This window comes from Equus quagga, chromosome 3 (assembly GCF_021613505.1).
Source record: "Equus quagga isolate Etosha38 chromosome 3, UCLA_HA_Equagga_1.0, whole genome shotgun sequence".
NCBI classification, from domain to species: Eukaryota; Metazoa; Chordata; class Mammalia; order Perissodactyla; family Equidae; genus Equus; species Equus quagga.
The window spans coordinates 135,715,504-135,732,370 of NC_060269.1; the positions used below are offsets into that span (position 1 = coordinate 135,715,504).

Sequence of the window (16,867 nt, forward strand, 5' to 3'; positions counted from 1 at the left end):
ATCTGTGGCTACAGATAAAGAAAAAACTACCCTAGTTGAAATTTAGATAGTATCTATTTTTAAGAGGAGAAAATTGAAGCACATTAGACAAAAGGTCATAGACTATGTTGGATGGGGACTAGAACCCAGTTTTACATTTCTAGTAAGTATTCAGTTTTTCACCAGAATATTAGATTATCACTTGAAGTTCGTTTGCAGTGGAATGAGATCATCTAAGGTTATAACATTAGGAACCATGAGTTATGTAGAAACATTGCCAAGAGTATATAAAAGAAATTTCCATTAGTTGATGTTAAAAATAAAATTTTTCTTTTCTCTTTTGTTATCTGAGTGGTGATAGGAGCAGAGCTTATTGCCTAAAGTGGTTGTGCAGGTGTAGTAGATTATCCAAACATCAAAGAGTACCACTTACCAGTATAACTAATTGATTGGCAGCATGAGTGACTACAGTCCATTAGATTATGGTGGCCACTCTTGAACTCACAGAGGGTGTTTAAGATTACTTAGTAGTTGTAGGACCCACTTTTGACATTTATTGTCAAATAGAAGATATCACAGATGAGAGGCATAGGAGAAATCCACTCTTATCCAATTTTAAGGTGAAATGCTCTGTTTCGGTATATATATATATATATATATATATATATATATATATAGTTCCCACTTGAACTGATCCTGAAACCCTGCCTTCCTCAAAGGGTTGTTTTGAGGATTAAATGATTTATGTGTGAAAGCAGGTTGTAAACTGTAAAGTGCTCTTCTACACAGAGGTGGCAGCATTTAAAAACTCAGTTTAGGGCTGGCCCCGTGGCCGAGTGGTTATGTTCACGAGCTCCGCTTTGGCGGCCCAGGTTTTCACTAGTTCGGATCCTGGGTGCGTGGACATGGTACCGCTCATCAAGCCATGCTGAGGTGGCATCTCACATGCCATAACTAGAAGAATCCACAACTAAAAATATACAACTATGTACCAGGGGGCTTTAGGGAGAAAAAGGAAAAATAAAATTTTTTTTTTTTTAAAAAAAAAAAAGACAATTTGGAAAATGTGAATGTTGGCTAGGCATTTAGTGAAACTAATTATCTCTTTAAAAAAAAACTAAAAAATAAAAGCTCAGTTTAATACTTAAAGATATTTTACAAAGAAAATAAAAATCTTTGATCTCTTCTTTATTTCCATGCATTGTTTTAATGATATTTATTTATCAATAGCAGTTGTTGTCTGTTCCTCTAGAAACTAATATGCAATACTACGTGTTATTTCCTTCTAGGGTGCTCGGGTTGGTAGAATAGACGCTTTCGTCCAGAGCTTGGATAAAAATTTTATGGTTCCAGTAGGTGGTGCTATAATTGCTGGCTTTAATGATTCCTTCATTCAGGAAATCAGCAAGATGTATCCAGGTAAATAAATCGATTCCTCTTCAGAAAAAGTAACTAACAAACAAAAATCCATTTGTACGTGGGGTACTATAATAAATCTTAACTTCCCAAGCTTTTTTCCCCTCCTAAATATAACTTGTTCATCCTTATTTCAGGAAGAGCTTCAGCTTCACCTTCTTTAGATGTCCTTATTACTTTATTGTCACTTGGATCAAATGGCTATAAGAAGCTATTAAAAGAAAGAAAGGTAAGCTTTCCCTTTAGGTGTAAAATAATACACTTGACCAAAACAGTACTCCCGGTTATTGGTGTTTTTGCCTTTGCTTTGTCACTGTGGGAGTATAGATATCTAGTACGGTCCTAGGGGATTTGCTTTGCTCTGGAACCACCCTAGGTGGTTTTCAGTTCATCATTGTCATCCTGTCTATCCAGATATTCTGAGGAACCTTGGACAGGGGATTTTTGTGTTTTGAGAAACTCCTGCATCAGGGATTCTTATTAGTTCAGTAAAATTCAGTTCACTTACCACTTAAAGATAGAGGTTCTTGGAGACAAATGGACAAGTTTTTTCTTTTTAGTTTCTGGAAGTCTGAAGACTTGTGTAGGTGTGAGATATCAGTTGCAGGAGGAAGAACCAGGTCACAAGTTGGCCAGCTTCTCGTTCTGAAATAGTAAATCCATCCCTTGCCATTATTGCAGTGCTGCATTCATTGCTTATGTTGGCTATGATAAGTGACATTTGTGCTTGAAATCTGGGCTTTGTCTCCAATGCTGAAAGCTGGCTTAATTCAGGACAATTCCAAAATTGTATTCAGAGACAGTGTTGGCAGGGCAGGTCAGACAAAGATGTTTTATTCATCCTGTCTGGGAGAGCTAGAGGTCCCTGGTGTAGTTTTTGTATCGGTATCACTTTCTAACACTTAGTAACAATTAGAGTCCCTTAGATTTAAAGTAGCACTTTACATATTTTAAAATATTTTCATATATATTATCTGATAGATCCTCTCAACAGCCTTATGGGTACGTAATAGAAGTTTAAAAATTTGAGGGCTCTATTTTACCCTAGTCCCACTCCCCCCACTAATTCAGTCCATAGGAAAGTAATTGTTTACTTTTTATTGTGAGGATATCTCTTGAGATTTACATGATATAGGAAAAGATGCTCACCATCAATCATTAGGGAAGCAAATTAAAACCACAAGAAGGTACCACTATACACCTAGTCGAAGGGCTAATATTAAAAAAAAAAAACTGACAGTACTAAATGCTGGCAAAGATCTCAAACAGGTAGAACTCTCAGACATTGCTGGTAGGAAGGCAAAATGGTACAGCAACTTTGGAAAACACTTTGGCACTTTCTTACAAAGTTAAACATATACTTAGCACATAAACAAGCTGTCCCACTCCTAGCTATTTACTCAAGAGAAATAAAAATTTATGTCAGTACAAAAACCTATGCGTGAATGTTTATAGTGATTTTATTCATAATTACCAAACCCTGGATACAATTCAGATGTCTGTCATCTGGTGTATAAACAAACTGTGGTACATACATACTCAGCAATAAAAAACAAACTACTGATATTTGCAGCAGCATAATGACTCTCAAATGCATTATGCTAAATGAAATAAGCCAGACTCAAAAGGCTCCGTATTCTATGATTTCATTTATATGCCATCCTGGAAAAGACAAAAAATATCGAGAAAGAAAAAAAATCAGTGGTTTTCAGAGACTTGGGTTGAGGGAGGGGACGAGTGGGGTGGTGAAATATTCTGTGTCTTGAGAGTGGGAGTAGTTTCATGACTGTATATGTTTGTCAAAATCCGTAAAAGTGGACACCTGAAATTTTACTGTATGTAAGTTATGCCTAAATAAACTTGACAACATTTTTAAATGATTAGAATAAAAGTCCAGTTTGATAAACTCCAAAAAGTAATGATTATGGTCATAGATTGTTTAAGTCAAGAGAAGACGTTAGCAGATCTTTCAGGGAACCTTCTCCATAAGACAGATGAAGACCGTTTACAGATGAGGAAAACTGTCATCTGTTTATATGAGAGTTTAATTGTATCAGATGCCAGGGGATCCTAGCTCTCCTGTAACTAGTTGTTTCACTCTGGGAAAGGTATTTGAACTCAAAGATTTTACTTGAGGTAAGTGCTACTGTTATCCTCCTTTTCACAGGAAATGGAGGGGTAGAGAAGTAACAGGTGTAGGTAAATTGTAGGACATGGATTTAAACTGAGGCAATTGGGCTTCTGATCCTCTGCCTTAATTGCTAAACTCTACTGCTTTTTTTCTTAGATGGATTCATAATCTAGCCTGGTAGCTATGTAGCTATTTTACAGAGCTGTAAACCTGAAGACTTAGGTTGACTGATAGCCAAAGGAGGCAAAAACAATGAGTAGATTTAGCTACCCTGGCCAAAAACTGGCTTCTGCTTCAGAGAGGATAGACGCTGTTTGTTCTGTAGAGTCACTGTTGTTGGGGAGCTGCCTCTCCCCGACTCCAGGTAGTCCTGGTAGACTGTCACTCACAGTGTCCCTTCCTCCTTTTTCAGGGTGGGCATATGATCTGGCTAGCCTGGTTTACACGTAGGCATGCGGAGGTAAAGTCCTTCCAGCAGATTTGATAGATCCTTTAGAGATAAAGGGTCTGTTAATGTGCAGATAGTAAACTTTAAGGATGAGTGTTATGAAAGGACAAGCAGAATGTATGAGAACATGGGTCACCTAAGCCAGCTGGGGCACCTAGCCTACCTCTGCGAGGGTCAGGGAAGGCCTCTCCGAGAAAGTGACGTCTAGATCACTTCATAAAATTAGCTTTCCTTTAAGATAAATTCAGATTCACTAAGTCTAGAGTGGGACTCAGACAACTGCATTTTAAAGAAACTTCCCTGATGAATCTGATGTGCACTCAAGTTTGAAACCCATTGTTTTTGGGGCACACAGGTCACTTGTATCTCTAATAGAAACTTGGAGAGGAAAGATACAGTGTCATGGCATTTTAATACTTTACATAGGTAGATAATGTTTTATGGAATTTGAGATGGACTGCCTAAATATCCCAAATATCAAAGCTTGAAATTATAGCTGCTGCTGCTTTTCTTTTTTTTTAAAGATCGGCACCTGAGCTAACAACTGTTGCCAATCTTCTTCTTTTTTTTTTTCTCTCTCCCCAAAGCCCCCCAGTACGTAGTTGTATATTCTAGTTGTGAGTGCCTCTGGTTGTGCTGTGTGGGATGCCGCCTCAGCGTGACCTGATGAGCGGTGCCATGTCCGCGCCTGGGATCCAGACTGGCAAAACCCCGGGCCGCTGAAGAAGTGTGTGTAAACTTAACCACTCGGCCACGGGGCCGGCCCTGAAATTAGGACTTCTTAGGTGTCTGTTTATTTCTGATCTCTTTAGTTGTCATAGTTGTAGTCTTTTCTTATGTTCTAGCTGCTTTTTACCTTATGTTGATCACTCTGCAGATTTGGCTAAAAATTCATTTTTAAACTAAATAAGTGGAATATATGATACTCTGACAGTAAGACTGTTACACAAAGTTTTAAGTTAGACATTTAAAGAATATACTTTATTGTAGATAGAAACTTTAAAAATTTTTATATACTGTTATAATAACAAATAAGCATACTATTTATTTATTTATTTTTTTGGTGAGGAAGATTGGCCTTGAGCTAACATCTGTTGCCAATATTCCTCTTTTTGCTTGAGGAAGATTGTTGCTGAGCTAACATCTTTTCCAGTCTTCCTCTATTTTTCGTACGTGGGACAGTGCCACAGCCTGGCTTGATGAGTGGTGTTTAGGTCTGCATCTGTGACCTGAACCTGGCAACCCTAGGCCATTGAAGTGGAGTGCTCGAACTAAACTGCTACACCACTGGGCCAGCCTCTCTAAGCATACTATTTAGTATTTCCTGTTTTTATTCTTCTTGAATTGAAACTATAAATAATAATAGTTAATAATATTAAATATTTACTCTAATAAACTAATACAGTACTTGAGTGATTTTGTAGTTAAATTAATTTAACTAACACAATAAACTGATTATTTGAGTGCACACCCCTAAAAAATTACCATCTGGTGTGTGAAATGAAACTTGGTCTTTGATTATGGGCAGTCTAGTAGATTAGTGTCCACCTTGGAGTTGCCGTTGATCCCTCTATTCTTAGTGTCCTTTGCTTGATAATATGCTAGATGCTCAGCAGGTGTTTGCTGAATGAACTAAGGAAAGACATAGGTTCAGTATTGTATGTTCATCTCTTGTTTTACACAGAATAAGTATTTTTCTGGAAAATTAGAAAGCAAACAACATTTTGATACCAACTTCTGTTATGAATTAGATGTTCTTATAGAAGTATTTCCGTATGTGGATATAGTTGAAAATTTGTGAAAAGGAATGAGTTGAAATGGTGATTACCAGCTGTGTGTAACAGGTACTGTACTTCTGGGAGTGGGACCTTCTCCCTAACAGGGACTCCTCTTCCAAAGCACTTTTCTTACGTTCGGATTATAGAATTATTGATTTCATGGGTGTTCTCTTATTTTTTTGGAATCTAAGAATTTCTGTTATGCCATGGTTCTTCTGACTTCTGACATTTAGGGTTCGACTTTAAAACTTTCAGCTATTTCTCGATAATTCCAAAGGTCCACGCATGTGTACATTTTGCTTAGCATGAGTGAAAATCCAGCTGCTTTGAGAAAAACCTGCGGGAATATGTAGCTCAGCTGGTGAATGGATCCAACAGGCAGTCCGTTGGGCTGGGACTTTATTCTTTATTAATCATTGGATAAATATTTTATGGGAAAAATTTTATATTCTAGTGGTATTTGTGAATTGGATGGCTCCATCTCAGGTGTCAAGAGGTAACTCTCTTTGTAACGTCCAGAACTTTGTTCTTTTGTCTAGATAGAGTAGAGTGGAATAAACAGGGACAGGACAAGAATAGTATTAGAGCTAGAGGATATTAGTACATGTCTGTAGGAGTCCTGCTAGCTAATGTTAGTTACTGTAACCTGAAAACTCTTTTATGCTAAGGAAAAAGTAGCTGGGTGGGGAACTAACACTTTTATGAATGTCTGTTGTATGCCAGGAACTCTGCTAGGTTCATTATGTTCATTATTTCATGTACTGCTTAGAGCAGGTTTATGAGGTAGATATTATCCTCACTTTACAGATGAAATTGAGGCTTGGAGAAGTTAAGTACTTAGCCAGAGACCACATATAAGTGCCAGACTGCCATTGAAACCCAGGCCCGTGTGATGCTAGAGCCTCTGTGCTTTAGCCACTCTCTTCTTGCTGCCTCTAGTCACTCATCCAGCATTGAGGGGTGGTGACCTACTCACTCCGGGCGAGGCATTTCATCCATAAAGATGATGATCTCGTGACCTCCTGTTTTTATCTAGTGGAAGCATGTAAAACCCCAAAGACTCTAATGTATTAATTGGTTTTATTTAAAATTCTTTGTATAGAATTTACTTAGAACAGAGGCTGTCTGTAGTGGTAATCTTCAAAGTATTAAAATGCTCATTTGAGAATTCTGTCATTGTAAGTGAAGGAAAGTTTGCTCTTTAACAACTTCATTCAACAGGCAAGTCTTTGAAAAATGTGCATGTCCTCCATAAACCATAATTGCATATATGTAGCATAAATATTGTTTTTTTATTGGATTTGTTGCAGAAGTAAGGGCCTCTTTTGTTTAAATGGACTTGCTTTTGAACTGTGGAAATTTAATCGTGATAGTTTATTGGTTCAGCTCTGGAGAAGCTGAGGCAAAGCTATTTTGTTCCAGCCAGAGCTATTTATATACCATCACTGAGAGCTCCTTTTTATATTATTGGTGTTATTGCGTACTAAAAAAGGAGTGTTAAAAGAAAACTTAGGATTTGTTTTTATTCTGTGCCCTTATTCACCACAGTGATATTTTTAGAGGTTATTTCATCTAGCTATATCTCTTCAGAAAAGGCTTTATCTTTTTCACAGTAGAGCAGACAAGAACTCAGCTTGAAGCCATTCCTTCTCAAGCCTTCTTTTTTGAAGGGTGAAAAGATCAGAGAGAATGGAACTCTGTGTGTGAATTGAGAGCTTCTTTGCCCTTAGCCCTTTCTTGATCAACACATCTGCTTCATTGAGGGAGAAATGTCCATGAATTTAACTGAAGAGGCCTTTAAGAAAAGGGGTTAAAATTTAAGAGACTGTTTCTTTGAGTTTTTCTATGCAAAAGGAAAGATCAGTCTTAGAATTCTATCCTCACTTCTGTTTTGCTTCTGGAGAAGACCATTATTCTGCATGGCTTTCCTTTTAGAATAGTGCTTTCCTGCACAGGGCAGGCAGATCATCATTCATTGTTGCAAATATCTGCTGAGTTGGACAAGTGCACAAGAGGAGTGACAGCCGAATGGCTGTTCCAGTGGCTGGAATTTGTTAGCTGAAGCTACGAGGAGAAACTAAGTTTTAAAAGAACCTCAGACATATAACTTCAAACGGTGTCTTATAACAAAGCTAAGGTTGGAAACATTAGTAGATTTGCGGCCCTAAAAGTGGAGTAGTTGAATCTCAACAAAAGTGTCAGGTTTCAGCCCTGGATATGGGGCCTCAGCAGAAGAGTTTGAAAGCATTGCTTTAACCTGTGATGCAAGGACTGCCTGGATCCTGTCAGCTGGCCGCAGTCACAGAGAGCAGCATATTGCTTTTGGTGCTGTTATCTTCAAATATGGACATCTGTGTGCGTGGATATGTACCTGTAGTCTGTTGTCCATCCATCATTTCATGTTATCATTGAAATATTAGACTACTTGTTATGTTTCCCTTTTGATTTATTACCCACCTTATGAGACATTATAATAATATGGTAAGTTCTATTTTCATGTTATCTTGTAATATGAAACAGTATGTTTCAAAAAACCTGACTACATAAGACCTTTTTTTTAAAATTTAGTGAATTATTCACATTCTTGGGTTATAGGGAGGGATAGGCTAAATGTTGGGCTTCATGACTGCAGATCAATTTGCAAGAGGCCGTGTAACAGATAGTGCTTAATATAATTCACCTTCTCTTCCATTAACATCTGGAATTGTGGTGTAAAGTTTTGCATTTTTATTCTAGAAATATAGCTGACGTTAGCATTCAGGTATACAGTTCAGTTTATCTCTAGTGAAGAGTCTTTTAAAATTAAGTTAAATATAGCACAAAAGACATAGGAAATCAATAATATTTCATTTCTTTTAAGTAAGATCTTTCTATATACTTTTGCTTGGGGTGCTTGTAAATTTCTCCCTTTATAGATGTATTTTATAATAAATGTCAGTTATAGATTGAACTGTAGCAAAAAAATAGTGCAGGTTCTGTAGTACCTTTAATATATCAGATAAAAAACTGCTTAGCTAAGTATTAGTGTAGGAAATAGTGGTACAGTCTCCTAAATGATATTTTTTTCTTTTTTTTTTTTTTAAAGATTGGCACCTGAGCTAACAACTGTTGCCAGTCTTCCCTTTTTTTTTTTCTTTCTGCTTTTTCTCCCCAAATCCCCCAGTATATAGTTGTATATTTTAGTTGTGGGTCCTTCCAGTTGTGGTACATGGCACGCCACCTCAACGTCACCTGATGAGTGGTGCCATGTCTGCATCCAGGATCCGAACCAGCGAAACCCTGGGCCGCCATAGCAGAGCACATGAACTTAACCACTCGGCCATGGGGCCGGACCCAAAATGATATTTTTTAAATGTAGTTATATTAATGGGAGAGCAGTTAAGACCTTAATATGTGGAATATTGTAGGATTCAGTATGTTGTGCTTTAAGATGCTTATTACCTGTCATAACCTCATAACCTTTTGCACAGAGTAGAAATACTATACATATTTGAGGATGGATGTGAACTTGACTCACAAATATTTTTCTTGTCTAATTACTCGCATACTAGTGAAACATGAGATTTAGTTACCTTAGTATTATGTTTATAGTCTAAAGATTTTTATCGTAATGCTAGCTGCAATTAAAACTGAATTCAAGTGCCATTAACAAGTGATTGATAGAACTGGATAAAACTAATTTCTTCAAGTATGAGAAATCGGACATTGGGAAAATCTCAGTTTTTTAATAGCCATGTATGCATCAATAAGTTTAAAAGCATCCGCTAGGGGTGTTCCTAAGGAAACATTTCATCTTTTTTTAGGAATGGCTAAGTACAAATTAAGTCCTCTGCAAGTTAACCACGTTGGTGATTATGGTGGCAGCCATACTAGATAAAATAATGTTTCAAATTGGTCCTCACCAGTGAAATAAGTTTTTTGTTGTTACTGTTAGGGGGTAAAATGTAGGGTTCTATAAAAAGTATTTCTTGGCTATCAGATTTGTTTCTGCTTGTGAGAAACCGATGAATTTGAGAGTAAGAAAGAATTAGACAGATAGATGCAGACTAAGCCTTTGGTATATAATGTAGATGAAGAAAAATCGTCTGAACTGAATATCGGAATATTAGTTTAAGAAGGAAGGGCCAGGAAATCTTTATATGTCTCAGAAAAGATTCCTGCAACTTTCTTTTTCTGTTTTTGCAAATGTTGATAAAATTGCCTCCTTAAATGTTTCTCTACACATATTTTTAATTATGAAAGAGAAAGCTTATCACATGTAACAGTAACATTTACTCGTAGCTTCATTAGGTATGACAAATGTGGATGTTAACTCTGAATATAAAAAGAATTTATTTTAGTGATCTAAGATTTCATAATTCTTACATGCTGAGAATTGATCTTACAAAATGTCCTAAAAGTTTAAGAATGACTATTTATAAATTTTTCAGGTTGGAATATAAAATATACTGTGTTGACAGGGTAAAAATGTTTGTGGTCTTAAGTAGATTCATTAATAATTCATAAACTTGGTAGGAATTTTCCTCTTAATCTTTACTAACAAAAGATGGAGTTAGTTATCTATGTGCTTTAGACATGAAAAAGCTACTCTGGGTCCCAGTGTGGGATCAGATTATCTAACCCTTACCTTAGAGAAAAATGAAGCAGCTTTTGTCACCTTTGAAGTTAAAGAAGTATCATTTCCTGCTGTCTCCACTTGGGTACTCTGTTGGCCCTTGGCTCTTTGGTGTATCTTTAGCGTTTATATGTTTTGACTATGGCTAGAGGAGGTCAGCACAAAATGGGTTTGTTCAGGGGCAGACTTACTTGGGCAGATTTTCATTTCAACACTTTTTAAAAGACTTACTAGGAGAAGAAAATAGAACTTTAGGTCGAACAGTTGCCAACTTAATATATATTTGTAACTTTGTTAAACTTCTACTTACATGTGCACATGAAATTTTATGCTCGTAAAATATTTTTATTTTCTGTTATATATATATATTATTTTTCAGAGTAGGATCAATAATACAATTTTTAGTTTTTAGTTGCTATATTCTTTTATTTGAGTTAAGGGATTTGTTAGTTTTAACTGTGTATGATTTAAGGGAAAAACATTTTTAAATGACCTCTTCCTAAGTTACTGACATGCTAAAATCCTGGCACATTTTTCTTGGTGTTGGGAAAATAGTGGTAAAGAAGACAAATTCCCTGCTTTCAAGGACTCTTTTCCATTCTAGTAGGTCGACATAGGCAGTATTCGTTTAAGCAAGTGAGACAATTTCAGATTGTGGTAAGTACAGTGAAGGAACCAAAATAGATATTCTTGTTGGAGGGAGATTGAGAGTTGGGAGTAGGCAGAGTTGGAGAGCTACTTTAAAGGGAAGTAATAAAGGAAGGTCTCCTTAGTCTGTGACAAAAGGGACTATTCATGGAATAATCTGGGAGAAGAGCTTTCTGAGTCTGGGGGAAGCAGGCACAAAGGTTCTGACAGTTGAATGAGCTGGCATGTTCAGCACTTGGAAAGGAGGCTGATGCCGTAGTCAGTGTGGGCAATGACAGTTGCTGAGTTGGGCATGTTGGCTGGGCCACATCATGTGGGGCCTTATAGATGAAGAGTTTGGTTTTTTAATACTTACAGGAGGAAGTCATTGGGAGAGACATGATCTGATTTATGCTTTTGAAAGATCACTCTGGCCTCTGTGTGTAGAACAGATTGTAGAGGGGTGAGAAAGTAGGCAGATAAATCATTTAGAATCTATTGCTGTGGTCCAGGGAAGAGGTTGATGACTGCTTGGACTAGAGCAGTAGCCCTGGAGGTCTGAAAAAAGGATGGAATTGTGATAGGTACATAGCCCCAAAGCAGAAAATGTGCTGGATCTTTGCCTTCTTTGCCTAAATCCTGTAGTTTCTGATAATTGTGGCAACTTTGAGTCTCTCTATATTGTGGCAAAGGAAAGAATTGCTCCTAGGGCACGTGGATGAGTTAATTTACAGCACAGACTTCACACCAATCAGATTTTGTCTCACTAAATCTGGCAAGTTGCAGTAAGTATTTATTTGATTTTCTTTAAATGTAACATTTTGTTGTTGCAGGAAATGTTTTCATATTTGTCCAACCAACTGAAGAAGCTGTCAGAAGCCTACAATGAAAGACTGTTGCGTACACCTCACAATCCCATATCCTTAGGTAATTTTTTCTTTTTAAAAAGATCAGTACTTCTGAACCATCCCCAGCAGGAAGCTGGTATTTCTAGAAAGAGTATGAATTCTTTCTGGTTACAATGATATTTCTAATTTGATTATAGTATTAACTTGTAAACTGAAAAAGTTTAGTTAGCCTTTAGAAATGCTTTAATGTATTTCTAAGGTAAAACCTTTACATTGAAAGAATCCAAATCAATATTAAGTATTATAGTGACTACAATGAATATACAGAAAATAATACTTTAATTCCTGCTTCTAACCAAAATAATTTGGTCACTAGTAAGAACTCTATATAAATATTTAAAAATTTCTACCAGTTAACACCATAATATTAGAAATTGAAGCTATGCTTATATTTTTTGTTTTGTTTTGTTTTTGGTGAGGAAGATTCACCCTGAGTTAACATCCATTGCCAATCTTCCTCTTTTTTTTGCTTGAGGAAGATTAACCCTGACCTAACATCTGTGCCAGTCTTCCTCTAGTTTTTGTGTATGGGATGCTTCCACAGCATGGCTGATGAGTGGAGTAGGTCCATGTCCTGGATTCGAACCTTCGAACCCAGGCCACCGAAGTGGAGGGCACAGAACTTTAACCACTCAGCCCCGGGAGCAGCCCTCTTACATTGTTTTTAATGCTGCTATTGTTTGTTTTCTTAAATGTCTCTATGTTAGAGAAATCTGTATTTATGATAGTTTCATTTGTCTGCATAAAGACTATGTATTTTTGTCATTTAGTACAAGAGCTACTAAACAGGATAATATGAATGTTGACTTTTATGCACTTAATTAACTTCCAAGCTTCATAGTTTCCCCTTTTAATTTGTGAATATATGTAGTATGATATATTTCATGTATATCTGGGTAAAGTAGGGAAACAATCATTTGTAACTGAAGCGTTTTTCAGGAATGAGCTTCCATGGAAAACTATTTGGCCACCAATATGTAATAAAATCCACCCCAGTAAGTCCCTTGCTGGTTTGTAATCCATGTAGATGTTATAAGAAGGTGATATGGTGTGGTTTGAATCTCAATTCTGCCATGTACTAGCCTCTCACCTTCTTTTCCCTATCTCTAAAATAGAGATAGTGATCCCTCCCGTGCAAAATTATTTAACAGTGGTTGAGAGTGTATTTGTGAAGTATCTGCTAGGGAGAGTCTCACTTCTCAGGAAATGGTAGCTAGTGGTGGTGGTATGAGTAGAATATAGTTTGCCCACATAACCTTAGAAAGGTAGTTTCCATTTCCATGTGCAGAAGTTGATCTTTCTTCTATATGTGCAGAAATATGTTCCATGTTCTCATTTGACAAGTTCTTAAGACATGGTTGAATTTGAATAAACTGCCATATTGATCATGTCATTTTCCCATCTACTTAATTAGAAAATTCACTCTTTGGAAGGGTGATATGGAAATTCTGTTCCAATTCTGAGTTAGTTTACATTAACATATTTTTGTTTGATATGCAAACAGATCCTTTCTGTAATTTATTAAGTGCATTAAAGTGAAATCATGCCACTTGACAATGAATAAAAAGTAATGTCTCTGTGAAATAAGCTGGTCACAAAATGACAAATACCATATGATTCCACTTATATGAGGTACTTAGAGTAGTCAAAATCACAGAGACAGAAAGTGGAATGGTGGTTGCCGGGGGCTGGAGGGAGGGAGAATAGTGAGTTACTGTTTAATAGGTATAGAGTTCCAGTTTGACAAGATGGAAAGAGTTATATGCATACACAGCAATGTGAATGTATTTAATACCACGGAACTGAACACTTAAAAAGGATTAGGATGGTAAATTTTATGTGTGTATATATTTTAACACAATAATAAAAAAGGTAATGTCTCCATCATTAAGTGTTTGTTTTTTGAGTGATTTTTGTGCTGGAGAACCAAGGCTCATGGGGATGCTTTTTTCTTTTTCAGCTGTGACACTTAAGACACTAGATGAGCACCGTGAAAAAGCTGTCACTCAGCTTGGCTCAATGCTTTTTACCAGACAGGTTTCTGGAGCCAGGTAAGAATGTTTAAAAGAGGCTTGGATTTATTTGGCTTTTCAAAGTTAACTCTAATAAAGTACCTTTCCTTAACAATAGTCCACCAAGTACACTCGGAACTACACCTGAGAATTCAGCATGGAGTAAAAGAATGAGATAGAGACTCTGTAAGGCCGTGACACACTCACCTGTGGACTGCATATGCCTCAGATAGTCACAAAAGAGAGGAGCATTGTTTGTTTGAATAAACACACAGAAACAAAGTTTCCTAACCTCTCTGTACAAATTTTTGTCTTTATTTTCCTGTGTTAGATAATCTTCAGTAGTGTCACGTTATGGTGTTAGAAATAAGTCATCTTCATTACTAAACTTAAGTGAAAATGTTTCTAAGGAAAAGTTCATTTTCTAAACTAAAGAGGTTATGCAATTTTTGTCTAAGTACTGCCTTTGAAAAATGTACTTTTTGCTCTTATATATACGTGGCTTAAAAATGAATTTCGATTTTTATTTTATATTTGATGAGGTCAGAGAAAAATGACTTGAAAAGAAGTATGTTGTTCTAAGTACTCTTCTTTACATACTTCTATTCAAGAATTTCTCCGTACCAGAGGTTAGAGATTTCACATCAAAGGACAACTTTTTAGAAGAAAAGGTCTTAGATTAGTTTAGCTTTTCCCTTGATGAACTATATCTGTTTACAGCATAGTTTTGACACTTCTCAAATGGTTTTCTTAGCCTTGCTTTTGGTGTTGCCACTATTTGTATGTTTAGGTTGATCTTAATTGACTTCTTAAAAAAAAAAAAAAGGACCACTAGAAATCTGCTTATATTGGGGCCGGCCCGGTGGCTCAGCGGTTAAGTGCGCACGTTCTGCTTTGGCGGCCTGGGGTTTGCCAGTTCGGATCCCGGGTGCAGACATGGCACTGCTTGGCACACCATGCTGTGGTAGGCGTCCCACATATAAAGTAGAGGAAGATGGCATGGATGTTAGCTCAGGGCCAGTCTTCCTCAGCAAAAAGAGGAGGATTGGCAGCAGGTTAGCTCAGGGCTAATCTTCCTCAAAAAAAAGAAAAGAAAAGAAAAGAAATCTGCTTATATCAAGCATGCCAGTGAAATCAAGCCTGAAAAATGCAGGTGCCGTTGCTGAATATTACTGATTGCTGATGACCACCCCACTGTGAGGAGTTACATAATTTCTGGATCTTTGCTTTGAAACTCTCCATTGCATAGCACTGATTAGATAGGTGTAATTTTCCTTTATTGATTATTTGAGATGACAAAGCAATTAATTAAAGTGCTTTGACTTACAAATTTCAGTATTCCATTGAAGTGTGTATATGTGAAGTCAAATTCCATATTTTGTACAAAAACAGGAATAATTTTCTTCTCCCTCTTTGAAGAAGATGTAAAGGTGTTTGTGATTCCTAGTGCTTGTAGCTCCTTGATAAAAGAAAAGTAAATGGTAATCACTAGGCAGTACTTTTTTATGGAAACTAGCAGTGTATTGTATAATTTTTATTTTAAGACTCGCAGTCTATTTTCATAGGCCATGAGTTATGGCTCTTTTTAAACTTATTGATAAGTAGATTTAAGGCTTAGTAACACAGATATCTTTTGTTTATGGTGATGTTCTGTTAAAATTACCAGACATGTTAAATGGGTAACTCTTTTCCCCTTTCAGAGTTGTGCCTCTTGGGTCTGTGCAAACCGTGAGTGGCTACACTTTCAGAGGCTTTATGTCACATACAGATAATTACCCTTGTGCTTACCTCAATGCTGCATCAGCCATCGGAATGAAGACACAGGATGTGGACTTGTTCATAAAGAGACTTGACAAGTGTTTAAAGACAATAAGAAAAGAACAAAATAGAGAGAGTGATGTATCTGGAATTGACAGTTATGACAAAACTGAGGATGTGGATAATGAAGAAATGGCTTTAAAACTAGATAATGTACTTCTTGATACATACCAGGCTGCTGCTTCATGACATGTGAGGGTTTTTTTTTTTTAATAATTTGAGAGAAATGATGAGGCTGCTGTACAAAAAGCAGTTTAAAGACAAGACTTGAGATTTTTGAATTGGAATTTCATGAAGAATACTTGGTCAGGAACTGAATATGGTCTGAGCTAGCTGTTGATGATTGTTATGTTTTTTGTTCTTAGACTGCCTCAATCATGATGATCCTGAACAGATTATAATATACAATTAGCGTTTTTCTAATTGTTAGAACATTTGTCAATTAAGCATTATGATTCAGATCATTCTTACGAATATGACAGTAAAATTACCTCTAATTCTCTTTGAAATGTGTAGACTGCTTCCTCCTAACCATTCTCTCTACCATTCACAAATTACTTATGTTTCTGATCTCACAGAATTTAGAAGGATCTCTAATGCTACCAGTCACTAGGTGTTTGTTGGTGTGTGTCAGTCCCAGTATGCCTGTGAAGCAGGCATTTCCCAGGGAAGAGAGACAAGGTGTGAGCTTTACTTTTCACTCAACAGCAGTGGTTCTCAACTGGGGTTGCTTTGCTTATGTGGGGACCTGAAATTGGCCACCCCAAGATATGTCTCTTTGGCATCAGGATTATTTGAGGCTGATTGCTTTTGATAAACTGGGACAGGGAAGGAGGCTCTGAGGAATGGAATTTGCCCTTTGTTGGGACACCTTTGCATTTGTAGGGTAAATCTCTATCTGTAGGGAGTGCCTCCCTCTCTGTACCAGGAAGAAGAAAGGAGATGGCCTTCTCTCTGGAAGCTCTTAATCAATACCAAAGGCAAGGACTTAAATCTGCATTTTATTGTGCTAGTCTGGTAACCTCCTGTAACTGACTTCCCTCCCCTTCCCAACTTTGGCATTTCTTTAAGGATTAAGCATCTTTCTTTAGACTAGGAACTGATTGCTGCGCTCACCTGTGACCGCCCAGCTCCA

At 36.9% G+C, this 16,867-nt stretch overlaps 1 protein-coding gene across 1 annotated transcript in view; it reads left to right on the forward strand.

Annotated features, from left to right (window-relative positions):
- Positions 1–16,233, forward strand: part of SEPSECS (Sep (O-phosphoserine) tRNA:Sec (selenocysteine) tRNA synthase) — a 34,655-nt gene extending 18,422 nt beyond the window's left edge. The window contains exons 7-11 of the mRNA XM_046657487.1: positions 1,269–1,398; positions 1,533–1,624; positions 11,828–11,921; positions 13,863–13,953; positions 15,615–16,233. Coding sequence (XP_046513443.1) covers positions 1,269–1,398; positions 1,533–1,624; positions 11,828–11,921; positions 13,863–13,953; positions 15,615–15,921 — 714 coding nt within the window. The 3' untranslated portion in view covers positions 15,922–16,233. The remainder of the gene's footprint in view (positions 1–1,268; positions 1,399–1,532; positions 1,625–11,827; positions 11,922–13,862; positions 13,954–15,614) is intronic.
- Positions 16,234–16,867: the final 634 nt, after the last annotated feature.